Here is an 18,396-nt window from a genome sequence, read left to right on the forward strand (position 1 = left end):
TTTTTATATAAGTTTATCCTATTTAAAACAATTTGATAAACAAGTTAGGTCAAAAGTAATCTAAAAGTAATCCAAAAGTAGTCTGATTGTTGTACATATGTGACCATGGACCACAAAACCAGTCATAAGGGTACATGTTTGAAACTGAGATGTATACATCGTCTGCAAGCTGGAATAAGTTTTCATTTAATGTATGGTTTGTTGGGATAGGGAAATATTTGACTGAGATACAGCTATTTAAATATATAGAATCTGAGGGTGCAAAAAAAATCTAAATATTGAGAAAATCGCTTTAAAAGTTGTCCAAATGAAGTTCTTAGCAATGCATTTTACTAATTAAAAAGTTTTTATATATTTATAGTAGGAAATTTACAACATATCTTCATGGAACATGATCTTTACTTAATATTCTAATGGTTTTTGGCATCGAAGAAAACAGTGGGTCAAAATTATTGATTTTTCTTTTAAGGCATTTTTATAAAAGCTGCTTCGATTTCTTAATTGAACTAAGGCCTAGTCCTGGCTTAAACTAAGCCCCGTTTGTGAAACCAGGCCAAAATGTTTAATGTAGTGGATTACGTTACTAACTACAATTTTTGTCATGTCATTTGGAATCAGTAAAAGATTCAAGAGCCAATTTTTGGAAATTGAGATTTATAAATAATCTGAAAGCTGAATAAATAACCATGTATGTATGGTTTGTTAGGATAGGACAATATTTGGTCGAAATACAACTATTTGAATATCAGGAATCTGAAAAAAAAAAAAAAAAAAAAAATCTAAATATTGAGAAAATCGCCTTTAAAGTTGTCCAAATTAAGTTTTAAGCAATGCACATTACTAATCAAAAATTAAGTTTTGATATTTACGGTAGGACATTTGCAAAATATCTTAATGGAACATGACCTTTACGTAATATCCTAATGATTTTTGGCATAAAAGAAAAATCGATAATTTTGACCCATAAAATGTTACAAATAAGACTAGTTTTGTGGTCCAGGGTCACATTTATAAGTAATCTACTTAAAGTAGTGGATTACGTTACTGACTACAATTTTTGTCATGTAATTTGGAATCAGTAATGGATTACAATTTATTAGTAATCTACTAGTCGATTTCCAAAAATCCTATTGGAATAGCAATTAATTATTAATATATTAATGTATTTGCTTTCTCTTTGTGTTTTTATCAGTATAGTACATGATTATCCTATTAAAAATCAACATGAATAATGAGTTAAGTCAAAAGTAATCTAAAAGTAATCCAAAAGTAGTCTGATTATATTACCTAAAATGTGTAATGTAGTGGATTACGTTACTAACTACAATTTTTGGAATCAGTAACAGTCAATTTTTGGAAATTGAGATTTATAAATAATCTAAAAGCTGAATAAATAACCATTTATGTATGGTTTGTTAGGATAGCACAATATTTGGCCGAAATACAACTATTTGAATATCAGGAATTAGAAAAAAGAAAAAAAAAGAAAATCGTCTTTAAAGTTGTCCAAATTAAGCTTTAAGCAATGCATATTACTAATAAAAAAAATAAGTTTTGATATTTACGGTAGGACATTTACAAAATATCTTCATGGAACATGACCTTTACGTAATATCCTAATGATTTTTGGCATAAAAGAAAAATCAATAAGTTTAACCCATACAATATGTTTTTGGCTATTGCTACAAATATACCCATGCTATTTAAGACTAGTTTTGTAGTCCAGGGACACATTTATAAGTAATCCACTTGTTAATTTCCCAAATTCCTATTGGAATATCAATTAATTAATCAATATATGAATTATTAATATATTTTCTTCCGCTTTGTATTTTCATATCTATATAGTATAAGATTATCCCATTTAAATCAATCCGATTATATTACTTAAAATGTGTAAAGTAGTGGATTACGTTACTAACTACAATTTTTGTCATGTAATTTGGAATCAGTAATGGATTACAATTTATATGTAGTCTACTTGTCAATTTCCCAAAATCCTATTGGAATGCATATTTTTCAATACTTTTGCTCTTTTTTTTTACTCTGAATTTATCCAAATACATGAAACCCCCTGGTTTGAACACGCACCAGCTTTAAAGTGGTATTTTGGCTGTCTTGTCTCTTCATGAAGGTTTAATGCTTGGCTCTGTCCTTGTATTTATTCAGCTTGAGTTTTAAGATCATACGGTTTTATCCATTCCAGTCGCTAGAAAGGAATTTCCTGTCTGCAGAGGACATGGACTGATTCCCTGTGTCTGTGTGCGTGTGAAGTTGTGTGAGGATCTGAGGTAAATAGGCCTGTTCTTGGAGTTAACTTCTCTTCCCTGTGACGGTGTTAAATAGTACTTTGCCCGTGGTGTCAGAGCCAAAGGCAGAAAATCCTTAATCACAGCTTAATTAAGGAATCATCTTGTAGCTTAATTTCTTCCCCAACACTGTAATTAAACATTTCCAATAAGTTTCGTCACAGGGCTTAACACAGGCAGCGGGTCTGTGATCAAGGTGGGTCCAGGGACTTGCTCTCTGTCTCTTTTCCATTCTCTCCAAAGAAACGAGCATAAAATCCCACAGCAGACACTTGAAAGAATCCAAAATGAGAAACCGCACATTGGAATTACAAGGAATAAGGGTTTTAAATCAAAGAAAATGAACAGATGCTGCCTCTGCTAGAGCCAGATCGACCGGCACGGTCCGGTTTACTGACTGTGCTACAGTTTAGCCGTTTGTACCGCAAAACCCCTAAGCTTTGATGTCTTTGTACAGGTGAAATGGGTGGAGGTTTAAAGGTGGAGCGACAAGACAGTGACGGACAAGAAGAGAGAGTCCAACCAAGCCCGTTGACAGCAGAGGAGTGGGACGGCCCAAGTAAGACATACGTTTAATCATGTCTCAACAGTCTTAGCATATCTACTTTATTTTGATAGTCCACTTCAGACACAACTACATGCCAGTTAACAGACTGCTTCCCTAACAGTTTTGGGGAAAGTTACTTTTAAAAGTAATGCATCACAATACTGTGTTACTTAGTTACTTTTTAGGGAAATTAATGCATTGTTACTTTTGCATTACTTTTTGTCACCTAGGATGGGATGGCTTATTTGTTTTTAATAACAAAAAACTAAAAAATTATATTTTTGGCAGTTGTAAGGGCTCTTTCACACCAAAAGTGGAATTAATAAGAAGTCAAATGTTTACATACACCTTACAGAATCTGCAAAATGCTAATTATTTTAGGAAAACAAGAGGGTTCAGATAAAATCCATGTTATTTTTTAGTACTGAATTGAATAAGATATTTCACATATAGTCCACAAGAGAAAATAATAGTTGAATTTATAAAAATGACTCATTCAAAAGTTTACATCCCCTTGATTCTTAATACTGTGTTGTTACCTGAATAATCCACAGCTGTGTTTTTTAGCTTGGTGATAGTTGTTCATGAGTCCCTTGTTTGTCCTGAACAGTTAAACTGCCTTCTGTTCTTCAGAAAAATTCTTCAGGTCCCACGAATTCTTTTTTTTTTTTTTAAACATTTTTTTGTATTTGAACTTTGATTTTGAGATCCATCTTTTGGCACTGAGGACAACTGAGGGACTCAATGAGGTTTAAATGCTCACTGATGCTCCAGAAGGAAAAACAAGGCATTCAATTTGAAAATCAGTGTAATTTAACTTATTTTGTCTTCTGGTGAACATGTAAGTATCTTCTGTAGCTTCTAAAGGCCAGTACTAAATGAAAAGAAAAAATAATAATTTGGCAAATTAAGAAAAATGTAGGCTATACATCTTCATTCGGTTCAAAAGTTTTCACCCCCCGGGTCTCAATGCGTCGTGTTTCCTTCTGGAGCATCAGTGAGCATTTGAACCTTCTTTAATAGTCGCATATGAGTCCCTCAAATGTCCTTTGTTTGAATAGATGGATCTCAAAATCATACAGTCATTTTTATAAAAGGTTAAATACACAAAAATGCTGAAAAACCAAAGAATCAATTCTGCTAACACCAACCTAACAGTCTACTAATACTTAGTTGTAGTTGCAAAGTTAGTAGAAAAGACTAAAATGAACTAATCTAAATAAAGTTGTAATATAATGCAACATAGATAAATCCACACAAAAAAATACACCATTTATATGCCACAATTGCTCAGTGTAAGATGGAGACGGAGTAAAGTGAGCCTGAGAGGTGCAGCTGGTTGATGTGTTGTAATAAGCCTTGTCCTCTTTAAAAAGCATGAAACCTGATAATGTAATAATGGCATTTTGGGAGGCGCTTTATCTTGCGTTTCACACTAGATTTACACAATACAGTCACTAGTGCCAAACTGAGCTGACTTGTCTCCTATCTTCATATCTGATCACGGGTCTTTGTAATCAGTTCTTGATGGTGAGATATTGCTGCATACTGATATTCACGCTCTTTGTTGCGGTCTCTGTCTCTGGATTTCTCTTTCTCTCCCTCTAGTCGTCTGAATAAACATGATTAGTTCGGTTGCAGACTCATTCGAACAATAATGAGGCACAGTGTTTTCTTATCTGATCAGGAAAGAGTGTTTTTGTCTGCTCTGAACGGTTCGAGTCTCACAATGCCAAGCCAACAGACACAGAATATCTGAAATTGGTGTGTGTGTCCTATCTGGCATCGTTGGATTTGAATCTAACAGCTATTTTAGTAGATGCCTCACCTTATACAAATCCAAGACAAGTACCAGTGCTGTGAACTACTATTCAAAAGTCTCTTATGCTAACCAAGGCTGCAAACAATACAGTAAAAATGTGAAATATTATTACAATATAAAATTGCTGTGTTTTTTACTGTAATATATTTTAAAATGTAATTTATTCCTGTGATGCAAAGCCGAATTTTTAGCATAATTACTTCAGTCTTCAGTGTCACATGATCCTTCAGAAAACATTCTAATATACTGATTTAATGCTCAAAAAAGCAGAGGGGGGCGGGGGTGCTTTTGAAAGCTTTTTCTCTCTCTCCATAGGCGGAGGTTGACCAAACTCCAGTAAGGCTATAGCCTAAGTAACCTAATGTTAGCGTAATCTTATAACAATGCACAGTATATATTCGTTTTTTTTTTGTGGGCAAGTACCAGATAATGAGTGTCATGTTATGAAATGTTTTTAATACGACGAAAACCGTCTAACGTGATCATAATTTAACAAAAACATTGTAAGTTAGGCCTATTAATTGTAATGATTTCATTTCAAACAATGAATAAATTATATAGGGAAAGCGAGCAAAGAACACAGTATCAACAGAGCTTTTTGGAACTCTGAATCAGTAAACCACTGCGTCGCAAAATGATTCACTGTTACGGAGCGCTCCAATCAAATCGCAAATCATTTGATTCAGAACGGGACTTAAAGCGTGTATCGTGAATCATTTGTGACCCTGGACCACAAAACCAGTCTTAAGTCGCTGGGGTATATTTGTTGCAATAGCCAAAAATACATTGTATGGGTCAAAATTATTGATTTTTCTTTTATGCCAAAAATCATTAGGAAATTAAGTAAAGATCATGTTCCATGAAGATTTTTTTTGTAAAATTCCTACTATAAATATATCAAAATGTAATTTTTGATTAGTAATATGCATTGTTAAGAACCTAATTTGGAGAAGTTCAAAGGTGATTTTCTCAGTATTTTGATTTTTTTGCACCCTCAGATTCTAGATTTTCAAATAGATGTATCTTGGCCAAATATTGTCCGATCCTAACAAACCATATATCAACAGAAAGCTTATTTATTGATCTTTCATATGATGTATACGTCTCAGTTTTGTAAAATTTAACCTTATGACTGGTTTTGTGGTCCAGGGTCACATTTGATTTAAAACGGGAATTCAAAGTGTGTATGGCGAATCATTTGATTTAGAACGGGACTTTAAAGCATGTATCGTGAATCATCTGATATAAACGGGAATTCAAAGTGTTTGGCGAATCATTTGATTCAGAACGGGACTTTAAAGCACGTATTGCAAATCATTTGATTAAAAATGGGATCTCAAAGCGCGTATTGCGAATCATTTGATACAGAATGGGACTTTAAAGCGTGTATTGTGAATCATTTGAGTTAAAACAGGAATTCAAAGCATGTATGGTGAATCATTTGATTCAGAACAGGACTTTAAAGCGCATATCACAAATCATTTGATTAAAAAAGGCAATTCAAAGCGCGTATCGCGAATCATTTGATTCAGAAGGGGACTTTAAAGCGTGTATTGTGAGTCATTTGATTTAAAACAGGAATTCAAAGCGTGTATGGCGAATCATTTGATTCAGAACAGTACTTTAAAGCGCATATCACAAATCATTTGATTAAAAAAGGCAATTCAAAGCGCGTATCGCGAATCATTTGATTCAGAAGGGGACTTTAAAGCGTGTATTGTGAGTCATTTGATTTAAAACAGGAATTCAAAGCGTGTATGGCGAATCATTTGATTCAGAACAGGACTTTAAAGCGTGTATTGTGAGTCATTTGATTTAAAACAGGAATTCAAAGTGTGTATGGCGAATCATTTGATTCAGAAGGGGACTTTAAAGCGTGTATTGTGAGTCATTTGATTTAAAACAGGAATTCAAAGCGTGTATGGCGAATCATTTGATTCAGAAGGGGACTTTAAAGCGTGTATTGTGAGTCATTTGATTTAAAACAGGAATTCAAAGCGTGTATGGCGAATCATTTGATTCAGAAGGGGACTTTAAAGCGTGTATTGTGAGTCATTTGATTTAAAACAGGAATTCAAAGCGTGTATGGCGAATCATTTGATTCAGAAGGGGACTTTAAAGCGTGTATTGTGAGTCATTTGATTTAAAACAGGAATTCAAAGCGTGTATGGCGAATCATTTGATTCAGAACAGGACTTTAAAGCATGTATCGTGAATCATCTGATATAAACGGGAATTCAAAGTGTTTGGCGAATCATTTGATTCAGAACGGGACTTTAAAGCACGTATTGCAAATCATTTGATTAAAAATGGGATCTCAAAGCGCGTATTGCGAATCATTTGATACAGAATGGGACTTTAAAGCGTGTATTGTGAATCATTTGAGTTAAAACAGGAATTCAAAGCATGTATGGTGAATCATTTGATTCAGAACAGGACTTTAAAGCGCATATCACAAATCATTTGATTAAAAAAGGCAATTCAAAGCGCGTATCGCGAATCATTTGATTCAGAAGGGGACTTTAAAGCGTGTATTGTGAGTCATTTGATTTAAAACAGGAATTCAAAGCGTGTATGGCGAATCATTTGATTCAGAACAGGACTTTAAAGCGCATATCACAAATCATTTGATTAAAAAAGGCAATTCAAAGCGCGTATCGCGAATCATTTGATTCAGAAGGGGACTTTAAAGCGTGTATTGTGAGTCATTTGATTTAAAACAGGAATTCAAAGCGTGTATGGCGAATCATTTGATTCAGAACAGGACTTTAAAGCGTGTATTGTGAGTCATTTGATTTAAAACAGGAATTCAAAGTGTGTATGGCGAATCATTTGATTCAGAAGGGGACTTTAAAGCGTGTATTGTGAGTCATTTGATTTAAAACAGGAATTCAAAGCGTGTATGGCGAATCATTTGATTCAGAAGGGGACTTTAAAGCGTGTATTGTGAGTCATTTGATTTAAAACAGGAATTCAAAGCGTGTATGGCGAATCATTTGATTCAGAAGGGGACTTTAAAGCGTGTATTGTGAGTCATTTGAGTTAAAACAGGAATTCAAAGCATGTATGGTGAATCATTTGATTCAGAACAGGACTTTAAAGCGCATATCAAAAATCATTTGATTCAGAAGGGGACTTTAAAGCGTGTATTGTGAGTCATTTGATTTAAAACAGGAATTCAAAGCGTGTATGGCGAATCATTTGATTCAGAACAGGACTTTAAAGCATGTATTGTGAGTCATTTGATTTAAAACAGGAATTCAAAGTGTGTATGGCGAATCATTTGATTCAGAACAGGACTTTAAAGCGTGTATTGTGAGTCATTTGATTTAAAACAGGAATTCAAAGCGTGTATGGCGAATCATTTGATTCAGAACAGGACTTTAAAGCGTGTATTGTGAGTCATTTGATTTAAAACAGGAATTCAAAGTGTGTATGGCGAATCATTTGATTCAGAAGGGGACTTTAAAGCGTGTATTGTGAGTCATTTGATTTAAAACAGGAATTCAAAGCGTGTATGGCGAATCATTTGATTCAGAAGGGGACTTTAAAGCGTGTATTGTGAGTCATTTGATTTAAAACAGGAATTCAAAGCGTGTATGGCGAATCATTTGATTCAGAACAGGACTTTAAAGCGTGTATTGTGAGTCATTTGATTTAAAACAGGAATTCAAAGCGCGTATCGCGAATCATTTGATTCAGAACGGGACTTTAAAGCGTGTATTGTGAGTCATTTGATTTAAAACAGGAATTCAAAGCGTGTATGGCGAATCATTTGATTCAGAAGGGGACTTTAAAGCGTGTATTGTGAGTCATTTGATTTAAAACAGGAATTCAAAGCGTGTATGGCGAATCATTTGATTCAGAAGGGGACTTTAAAGCGTGTATTGTGAGTCATTTGATTTAAAACAGGAATTCAAAGCGTGTATGGCGAATCATTTGATTCAGAACGGGACTTTAAAGCGTGTATTGTGAGTCATTTGATTTAAAACAGGAATTCAAAGCGCGTATCGCGAATCATTTGATTCAGAACGGGACTTTAAAGCGTGTATTGTGAGTCATTTGATTTAAAACAGGAATTCAAAGCGCGTATGGCGAATCATTTGATTCAGAACGGGACTTTAAAGCGTGTATTGTGAGTCATTTGATTTAAAACAGGAATTCAAAGCGTGTATGGCGAATCATTTGATTCAGAAGGGGACTTTAAAGCGTGTATTGTGAGTCATTTGATTTAAAACAGGAATTCAAAGCGTGTATGGCGAATCATTTGATTCAGAAGGGGACTTTAAAGCGTGTATTGTGAGTCATTTGATTTAAAACAGGAATTCAAAGCGTGTATGGCGAATCATTTGATTCAGAAGGGGACTTTAAAGCGTGTATTGTGAGTCATTTGAGTTAAAACAGGAATTCAAAGCATGTATGGTGAATCATTTGATTCAGAACAGGACTTTAAAGCGCATATCAAAAATCATTTGATTCAGAAGGGGACTTTAAAGCGTGTATTGTGAGTCATTTGATTTAAAACAGGAATTCAAAGCGTGTATGGCGAATCATTTGATTCAGAACAGGACTTTAAAGCATGTATTGTGAGTCATTTGATTTAAAACAGGAATTCAAAGTGTGTATGGCGAATCATTTGATTCAGAACAGGACTTTAAAGCGTGTATTGTGAGTCATTTGATTTAAAACAGGAATTCAAAGCGTGTATGGCGAATCATTTGATTCAGAACAGGACTTTAAAGCGTGTATTGTGAGTCATTTGATTTAAAACAGGAATTCAAAGCGCGTATCGCGAATTATTTGATTCAGAAGGGGACTTTAAAGCGTGTACTGTGAGTCATTTGATTTAAAACAGGAATTCAAAGCGTGTATGGCGAATCATTTGATTCAGAACAGGACTTTAAAGCATGTATTGTGAGTCATTTGATTTAAAACAGGAATTCAAAGTGTGTATGGCGAATCATTTGATTCAGAACAGGACTTTAAAGCGTGTATTGTGAGTCATTTGATTTAAAACAGGAATTCAAAGCGTGTATGGCGAATCATTTGATTCAGAACAGGACTTTAAAGCGTGTATTGTGAGTCATTTGATTTAAAACAGGAATTCAAAGTGTGTATGGCGAATCATTTGATTCAGAAGGGGACTTTAAAGCGTGTATTGTGAGTCATTTGATTTAAAACAGGAATTCAAAGCGTGTATGGCGAATCATTTGATTCAGAACAGGACTTTAAAGCGTGTATTGTGAGTCATTTGATTTAAAACAGGAATTCAAAGCGTGTATGGCGAATCATTTGATTCAGAAGGGGACTTTAAAGCGTGTATTGTGAGTCATTTGATTTAAAACAGGAATTCAAAGCGTGTATGGCGAATCATTTGATTCAGAACAGGACTTTAAAGCGTGTATTGTGAGTCATTTGATTTAAAACAGGAATTCAAAGTGCGTATCGCGAATCATTTGATTCAGAAGGGGACTTTAAAGCGTGTATTGTGAGTCATTTGATTTAAAACAGGAATTCAAAGCGTGTATGGCGAATCATTTGATTCAGAAGGGGACTTTAAAGCGTGTATTGTGAGTCATTTGATTTAAAACAGGAATTCAAAGCGTGTATGGCGAATCATTTGATTCAGAACGGGACTTTAAAGCGTGTATTGTGAGTCATTTGATTTAAAACAGGAATTCAAAGCGTGTATGGCGAATCATTTGATTCAGAACAGGACTTTAAAGCGTGTATTGTGAGTCATTTGATTTAAAACAGGAATTCAAAGCGTGTATGGCGAATCATTTGATTCAGAAGGGGACTTTAAAGCGTGTATTGTGAGTCATTTGATTTAAAACAGGAATTCAAAGCGTGTATGGCGAATCATTTGATTCAGAACAGGACTTTAAAGCGTGTATTGTGAGTCATTTGATTTAAAACAGGAATTCAAAGTGCGTATCGCGAATCATTTGATTCAGAAGGGGACTTTAAAGCGTGTATTGTGAGTCATTTGATTTAAAACAGGAATTCAAAGCGTGTATGGCGAATCATTTGATTCAGAAGGGGACTTTAAAGCGTGTATTGTGAGTCATTTGATTTAAAACAGGAATTCAAAGCGTGTATGGCGAATCATTTGATTCAGAACGGGACTTTAAAGCGTGTATTGTGAGTCATTTGATTTAAAACAGGAATTCAAAGCGTGTATGGCGAATCATTTGATACAGAATGGGACTTTAAAGCGTGTATTGTGAGTCATTTGATTTAAAACAGGAATTCAAAGCGTGTATGGCGAATCATTTGATTCAGAACAGGACTTTAAAGGACATATCGCAAATCATTTGATTAAAAAAGGCAATTCAAAGCGCGTATCGCGAATCATTTGATTCAGAAGGGGACTTTAAAGCATGTATTGTGAGTCATTTGATTTAAAACAGGAATTCAAAGTGCGTATGGCGAAATCATTTGATTCAGATTGGGACTTTAAGGCGTGTATTGTGAATGTACACATTATTTAAATGCATTTCACTAGTGTTTTTAAATTCATAGAGGAGAGCGTCTTGCTACAGTAGCACAATAATCTTATTTGCATATTCATTTACCACAGTGCATCTTAATAGGAAACCATTACTGTAGTAATGCTTTTTCAATGCACATCACGCTCAATCTGTACTGCAAGCAAGTGTCGCGACACAACAAAACAAAGGGTGCTTGCACTAGGAAAACTAAGCATTTCACAAGCAGGAATATGTTAGCTTCATTTGAATGTACTTAATACAGCAATTTGGATTCGCACAAGCACAACTAGACCTGCCTGATTGATTTTGAAATGCTGGTTGTTTTGTTGAATTTGGTGGGAGAGATGTAGTTTTATCATGTCACACCACACTCTATTTCTTTTATGTTTCGTGACCCTCGTAACCTGCCGAATCTGTCGCTTGTCCTTGTTCCTGAACCTCATCATTTACGAATTAAAGCATTGCCTGGTACCACTTCCAACATCCCAAATTGAATTAGCATCTGCTGTTATAACTATTGCAGCGGAAACGAAAAAGAGTGAGAGATGTGCGCGAGGAGCCCGATTCTGTCCGAGGCCCTTTAGAAGAAGGCAGGATGGAGTGAGGGATTTTAATGGAAGTGTAGTGGATTAGAGAAATCCCTGGAACAATATGAAATCATTACAGCCGCAGTCGACATCAAAGTCCCGCTGATTGAGCCCCCTAAAGCCTTTTCACACAGGGAGCGGCAGTGCAGCGGAGAACATGTAAACCGGAGCCGAGAGCGGCTGACCACTTGCGCTCAAAGAGACGTGCACGGATTCCAGACTTCTGACATTTAGACAGAGCATCATGGGAAATGAACCGAATCTAACTGAGGGAATCTCACTGGCCTCCTTGTTTTCAGATTGGTTAGGCAGATATTCTCAACCCTGAGTTCAGTACTAAACAAACTCTGTTTTGTAAGCTTATGTGGCAGCATAAATCTGCTTATGTGGCAGCATTTTATCACTAAAGTGATAAAATGACTTGCTTAACTTGTCTGTGTAAAGAACGATTTTTTCAATTTTTCTGTTTACTTACCACAGTAATAAAATTAAAATATGCAAAATTACAAACAACTAAGCCTAAACTTAAACCCTAACTATATATCAACTACATTTTGGTAGTTAATGTTACCCAGTACTTAATTTTACAACTACACCTTAAAATAAAGTCACCTGGTTTTCTAATAAAAAAATATTGAGCTCAAAATAAACAAACAAACAACATATGCATGAACTGTTCACAATTTTCTCAGTGCTCTGTAAAAATAATAAAAAAAAAATAAAGTCCACTACATGGAGAGAAATCCATATAGTAATTTCTTTACGACTGAAGAAAGAAAGACACGAACATCTTGGATGACATGGGGGTATTTCAATTTTCAGAAAATTTACAGAGCTTATGTGGCAGCATAAATCAAGCATGAATCACAGTAATGCACTTACAGTGAAGGCATTTCATCCGATGAACATTAAAATGAACATTGTTTGAAGTACAGTCACAGACTTTAACATTATACATGTTAACATGAGACTAAAGTGATAAAATGACTTGCTTAACTTGTCTGTGTAAAGAACGATTTTTTCAATTTTTCTGTTTACTTACCACAGTAATAAAATTAAAATATGCAAAATTACAAACAACTAAGCCTAAACTTAAACCCTAACTATATATCAACTACATTTTGGTAGTTAATGTTACCCAGTACTTAATTTTACAACTACACCTTAAAATAAAGTCACCTGGTTTTCTAATAAAAAAATATTGAGCTCAAAATAAACAAACAAACAACATATGCATGAACTGTTCACAATTTTCTCAGTGCTCTGTAAAAATAATTTTGGTTTTACCTGGAAAAATAAGTTCATTTTAAACTCAAAATATAAAGTTAATACAAAGAGAATTAATGGTTTAATCAGATGAAACTCAGAATATTATGTTAACTGAACAACAATAATTTAAAACATTGAAGGAGAAGTTCACTTCCAAAACAAAAATTTACAGATAATGTACTGACCCCCTGTTACGGTGCGGTGCTGGATAAGACGAGGCGATACACAAATTACAAATACAAAGTCTTTTAATATAATCCAAGGAACAGACAGATCAGGAACACGAAGAATCTCCACACACCAAACGTAAAACATCAAGCAAAGACCGACAGTAAACTCAACTCAAAGACAGACTTATAAAGGGTGGCTAATTACAAAGACAGGTGAAACAGATAACAAGGACTAAACCAAAGCAGACAGATTAGCAGGGGGAGACAATGGGAGAAACCAAATACATGACATGACTATGACACCCCCTTTTCATCCAAGATTTTCATGTCTTTCTTTCTTCAGTCGTAAAGAAATTGTTTTTTTTTTTCTCCATATAGTGGACTTTAATGGTGCCATGTTCAAATTTGAACTTCCAAAATGCAGCTTTAAAGAATCCCAAATGCGGTTGTAAATGATCCCAGCCAAGGAAGAAGGGTCCTATCTAGCAAAACGATCATTATTTTGTTTTTAAAAATTACAATATATATACTTTTTAATCTCAAATGCTCATCTGGTCTTGCTCTGCCTGAACTCAGTTTTTTTTCTGGTTAAGACAGTTAGGGTATGTCAAAAAACTCCCATCTTATTTTCTTCCTCAAGACAAGACATATGTGTTTGAGCTTAAAAAGTATTTATCCTTGGCTGGGATCGTTAACAACCGCATTTGGGATCATTTGAAGCTGCATTTAAACTGCATTTTGGAAGTTCAAACTCGCGGGCACCATAAAAGTCCACTATATCAAAAAACATAATTTCTTTATGACAAAAGAAAGACATGAACATCTTGCATGACAAGGGGGTGAGTAAATTATCTGTAATTTTTTGTTCTGAAAGTTAACTTCTACTTTAAAGGTTTAGTTCACTTCCATAATTACATTTTCTGAAAATTTAATTACCCCCATGTCATCCAAGATGTTCATGTCTTTCTTTCTTCAGTCATAAAGAAATTATGTTTTTTGAGGAAACAATTTCAGGATTTTTCTCCATATAGTGGACTTTTATGGTGCCCTGAGTATGAACTTCCAAAATGCAGTTTAAATGTGGCTTTAAAGAATCCCAAATGCGGCAGTAAACTATCCCAGCCGAGGAAGAAGGGTCCTATCTAGCAAAACGATTGTTATTTTGTTTTAAAAAATTTCAATTTATATACTTTTTAACCTCAAATGCTCATCTGGTCTTGCTCTGCCTGAACTTAGTTTTTTCTGGTTCAAGACAGTTAGGGTATGTCAAAAAACTCCCATCTTATTTTCTCCCTCAAGACAAGACATGTGTTTGAGGTTAAAAAGGTATATAAATTGTAATTAAAAAAAAAAAAAAAAAAAAAAAAAAAACAGATCGTTTCGCTAGAAAATGCCCTTTTTTCTTGGCTGGGATCGTTTGAAGCCGCATTTAAACTGCATTTTGGAAGTTTAAACTCGGGGCACCATAGAAGTCCACTACATGGAGAGAAATCCATATAGTAATTTCTTTACGACTGAAGAAAGAAAGACACGAACATCTTGGATGACATGGGGGTATTTCAATTTTCAGAAAATTTACAGATAATTTACTCAGCCCATTGTCATCCAAGATGTCCAAAACATTTCAGGTTTTTTCTCCATATAATGGACTTCAATGGTGGCCAATGGATTTAAGGTCCAAATTGCAGTTTCAATGCAGCTTCAAAGGGCTCTACACAATTCCAGCCAAGGAATAAGGGTCTAATCTAGCCAAATGATCTGTCATTTTCTAAAAATTAATTAAAAATTATATACGTTTTAATCACAAATGCTCATCTTGCACAAGCTCGACTTCCCACATTATGCATTCACACACACGTGACTAAAGCAGAAGTATCAATCCAGTGTTTACAAAGCGAACATGCAAATAAAGTCTGCAAAAATGGTAAAACAACAATGTCAAATGATTTTGAAGTTATAGGAGTTTTTAGCCCTACCCTAACTTTTTGAACCAAATTACACAGACAAAGAACTAACCAAATGTGACTTTTCCAATGTGATTAGTTGAGCTAGTGCAAGATGAGAATTTGTGATTTTTTTGAGCATTTGTGAATAAGACTCTTATTCCTGGACTGGAATCAATAGAGCCTCTTGAAGCTGCATTTAAATTGCAATTTGGACCTTCAACCTGTTGGCCACCATTGAAGTCCACTATATAGAGAAAAATCCTGGAATGTTTTCCTCAAAAACCTTCATTTATTTGCGACTGAAGAAAGAAAGACATGAACATCTTGGATGTTTTATCAGGATTATTTTCATTCTTGAAAGTGAACTAATCATTTAAATGAAGTTTATTTGACAAAAGAAAAAAAGTTGTGAGAACAAATCTTGAAAACAAATCAGTGTACGGTAAAATAAAGTGTTACCAAATGTTACTTATAAACTCGACATTAAACCTCGCCTCTTTCCTTCAATTGGCTGCAAGTGTTTCTTTTCTTACTTGCATTTTTCGTCTTGTTTTCAGCCAAAATATCTAAATATTCTTAAATCAAAAAGGATTTTTTAGACAAGTACAAATTATTTTCTTGTTTTCAGAAAAAAAGTCCAAATTAAGTGAGTTTTTGCTTAGAGCAAGCAAAATAATCTGCCAATGGGGTAAGCAAAAAAATCTTATTTCAAACAGAAAACAAAATTATTTTTCTTACCCCATTGGCAGATTATTGCTTGTTTCAAGCAAAAACGTACTTAAATTTGACTTGTTTTTTCTGAAAACAAGACATTACTTTTTACTCGTCTAGATAATCCTTCTTGATTTAAGAGTTTTTAGATAATTTGCCTGGAAACAAGACAAAAAAATCTAAGGATCCGCTTCAGATTGTTTAGAATCAAGTCCTTTTTGTTAATTTATTTCACTCAGTTGAGAAGAACATTTGATACTACTTTTTTCCTCTCAGACTGATGAGTTGAAATGTTTTCTGAGGTAATCTAAGAACAAGACAAACAGGAATGACTTATTTAAAACTTGCACGTGACCTTTCTGTAAACTTCTTGGTAAGTAAAACAGCGTTTACTTGAAAACCCGTCCCGAGCCGGGAGATCTTTGACTGTGTGACAAAAGTTTGTGTGCTCCTCTTGACCCTCCTCAGACGGACACAATGTGGCTCATTCATTGTCGGTACGATACGCCTGTCCCTCCTTACGCCTGCAGGAGGGGTGTGGGGGATGGGGCTGTCATCTGAATTAAAATACCACGTAATAATAATAATAATATAAATAATGACATTGATAAAAGGGCTAATCTACACAAAACAAAACAGCGTGTTCCTCCCTGATTGTGTGGGTTGTTGCGGTATTCAATTAGGCCATTTTCACTGGCATATTAATCATCTTTTCAACAAACAAGCCGGCGTTAATTAAAGCGGAGCGCGAGGATAAAGACGTGTTGCTGGATCATCACTCCGTTTATCAGCCGTGCGCACACACACCCCGCCGTTTAGCAAATCCCGCGCAGCGCTGCGAGGGGAATTTCAATGCTCTCTGGTTTGGAGCTGGTTTTTGGGAGGGGAGGAGGTGGATTTTACCAGTTTCAAATACGAAGACTGTCAGTGTGAAGCCCTCTGCCCTTCACCGTTGGGAGATGAATTTATTCGCCAGTTTTATTTCAGCTGGAAAAAAAAGAGTCTGGAGAGTAAATCGCTTTAACCCGTAACACGCGCGAGAGAAAGTTGAAACTCTCTGCTTCTCTTTTAAGGGCCTCGACGGGGAAGAGAGTCAGACAGACATCTTTGAATGGGGTTTAATATGATGAATGAATGGATGCTTGGCTGAAATCAGACTGATGTTAATGCATATATTAGCAAGATCTTAAATGCACATGTCGTTCTTTACGAAGATGTGCAGAACTTTAGCCATAAGTTCCATAATAGCCACATACATTAAATAATATGTGTTATACATTTAGTACGCAGTGTAATGTGTTGTAAGCAAATATTCCAGTATTATGAAATTTCATACAATATTTTAATAATTTTTTCCCCCAAAAATGTGTTCTATATTTGGATTTTGTTTAAATATATGTGACCCTGGACCACAAAACCAGTCTTAAGTCGCTGGGGTATATTTGTAGCAATAGCCAAAAATACATTGTATGGGTCAAAATTATAGATTTTTCTTTTATGCCAAAAATCATTAGGAAATTAAGTAAAGATCATGTTCCATGAAGATTCTTTTGTAAAATTCCTACTGTAAACATATCCAAATGAAATTTTTGATTAGTAATATGCATTGTTAAGAACTTAATTTGGACAACTTTAAAGGTGATTTTGATTTTTTGCACCCTTAGATTTCAGATTTTCAAATAGACACATCTCGGCCAAATATTGTCCTATCCTAACAAACCCTACATCAATAGAAAGCTTGTTTATTGATATTTATTCATATGATGTGTATATATATCACAGTTTTGTAAAATTTAACCTTATGACTGGTTTTGTGGTCCAGGGTCACATGTCTTTTTAAGTTCTAGTCTTTGTGGCCACATTCATGAAATACAAGCAGAAGTAATTTTTGCATAAATCATTTGTTAAACTGTTATGTACACTACCAGTCAAAAGTTTGGGGTCAGTAAATTTTTCTTCTTCTTTTTTTTTTTTTTTTTGAAAGAAATGAATACTTTTATTCACCAAAGGGTGTGTTAAATTGATAAAAAGTGATAGCAAATACTTACATTGTCAGAAAATATTTATATTTTGAATAAATGCTGTTCTTTTGAGCATTTTATTCATCAAAGAATCCTGAAAAAAGATCACAATTTCTAAATAAATACTTTTCAGGGCAACTGTTGCAATATATAATCCAATATAGATCCAATATAGATCATTCTAATAATAAATCAGTATATTAGAATGATTTCTGAAGGATCATGTGACACTTAAGACTGAAGTAATGGCTGATGAAAATTCAGTTTTGCATCACAGGAATAAATTAAATTTTAAAGTATATTACAAAAGAAACCATTATTTTATATTGTAATAACATTTTGCAGTATTACAGTTTTTTTCTGTATTTTTGATTAAATAAATGCAGCATTGATGAGCATAAGAGACTTTCTTTAAAAACATTACAACTCTTACTGATCCCAAACTTTTGACTTGTAATGCATATTGTCACAGTTCATTGTGACAAGATTTTTAAAGGCATTTAATATATTAATGAACGGA

The 18,396-nt window shown here is 34.4% G+C and overlaps 1 protein-coding gene across 1 annotated transcript in view; it reads left to right on the top strand.

Moving 5' to 3' along the window:
- Nucleotides 1-18,396, top strand: part of zfpm2b (zinc finger protein, FOG family member 2b) — a 160,594-nt gene that overhangs the window by 88,510 nt on the left and 53,688 nt on the right. Inside the window, exon 7 of the mRNA XM_073822402.1 lies at nt 2,767-2,868. Within this exon, the coding sequence (XP_073678503.1) occupies nt 2,767-2,868 (102 nt within the window). The remainder of the gene's footprint in view (nt 1-2,766; nt 2,869-18,396) is intronic.

The sequence above is a fragment of the Garra rufa genome, chromosome 17 (genome assembly GCF_049309525.1).
Source record: "Garra rufa chromosome 17, GarRuf1.0, whole genome shotgun sequence".
Classification (NCBI taxonomy): domain Eukaryota; kingdom Metazoa; phylum Chordata; class Actinopteri; order Cypriniformes; family Cyprinidae; genus Garra; species Garra rufa.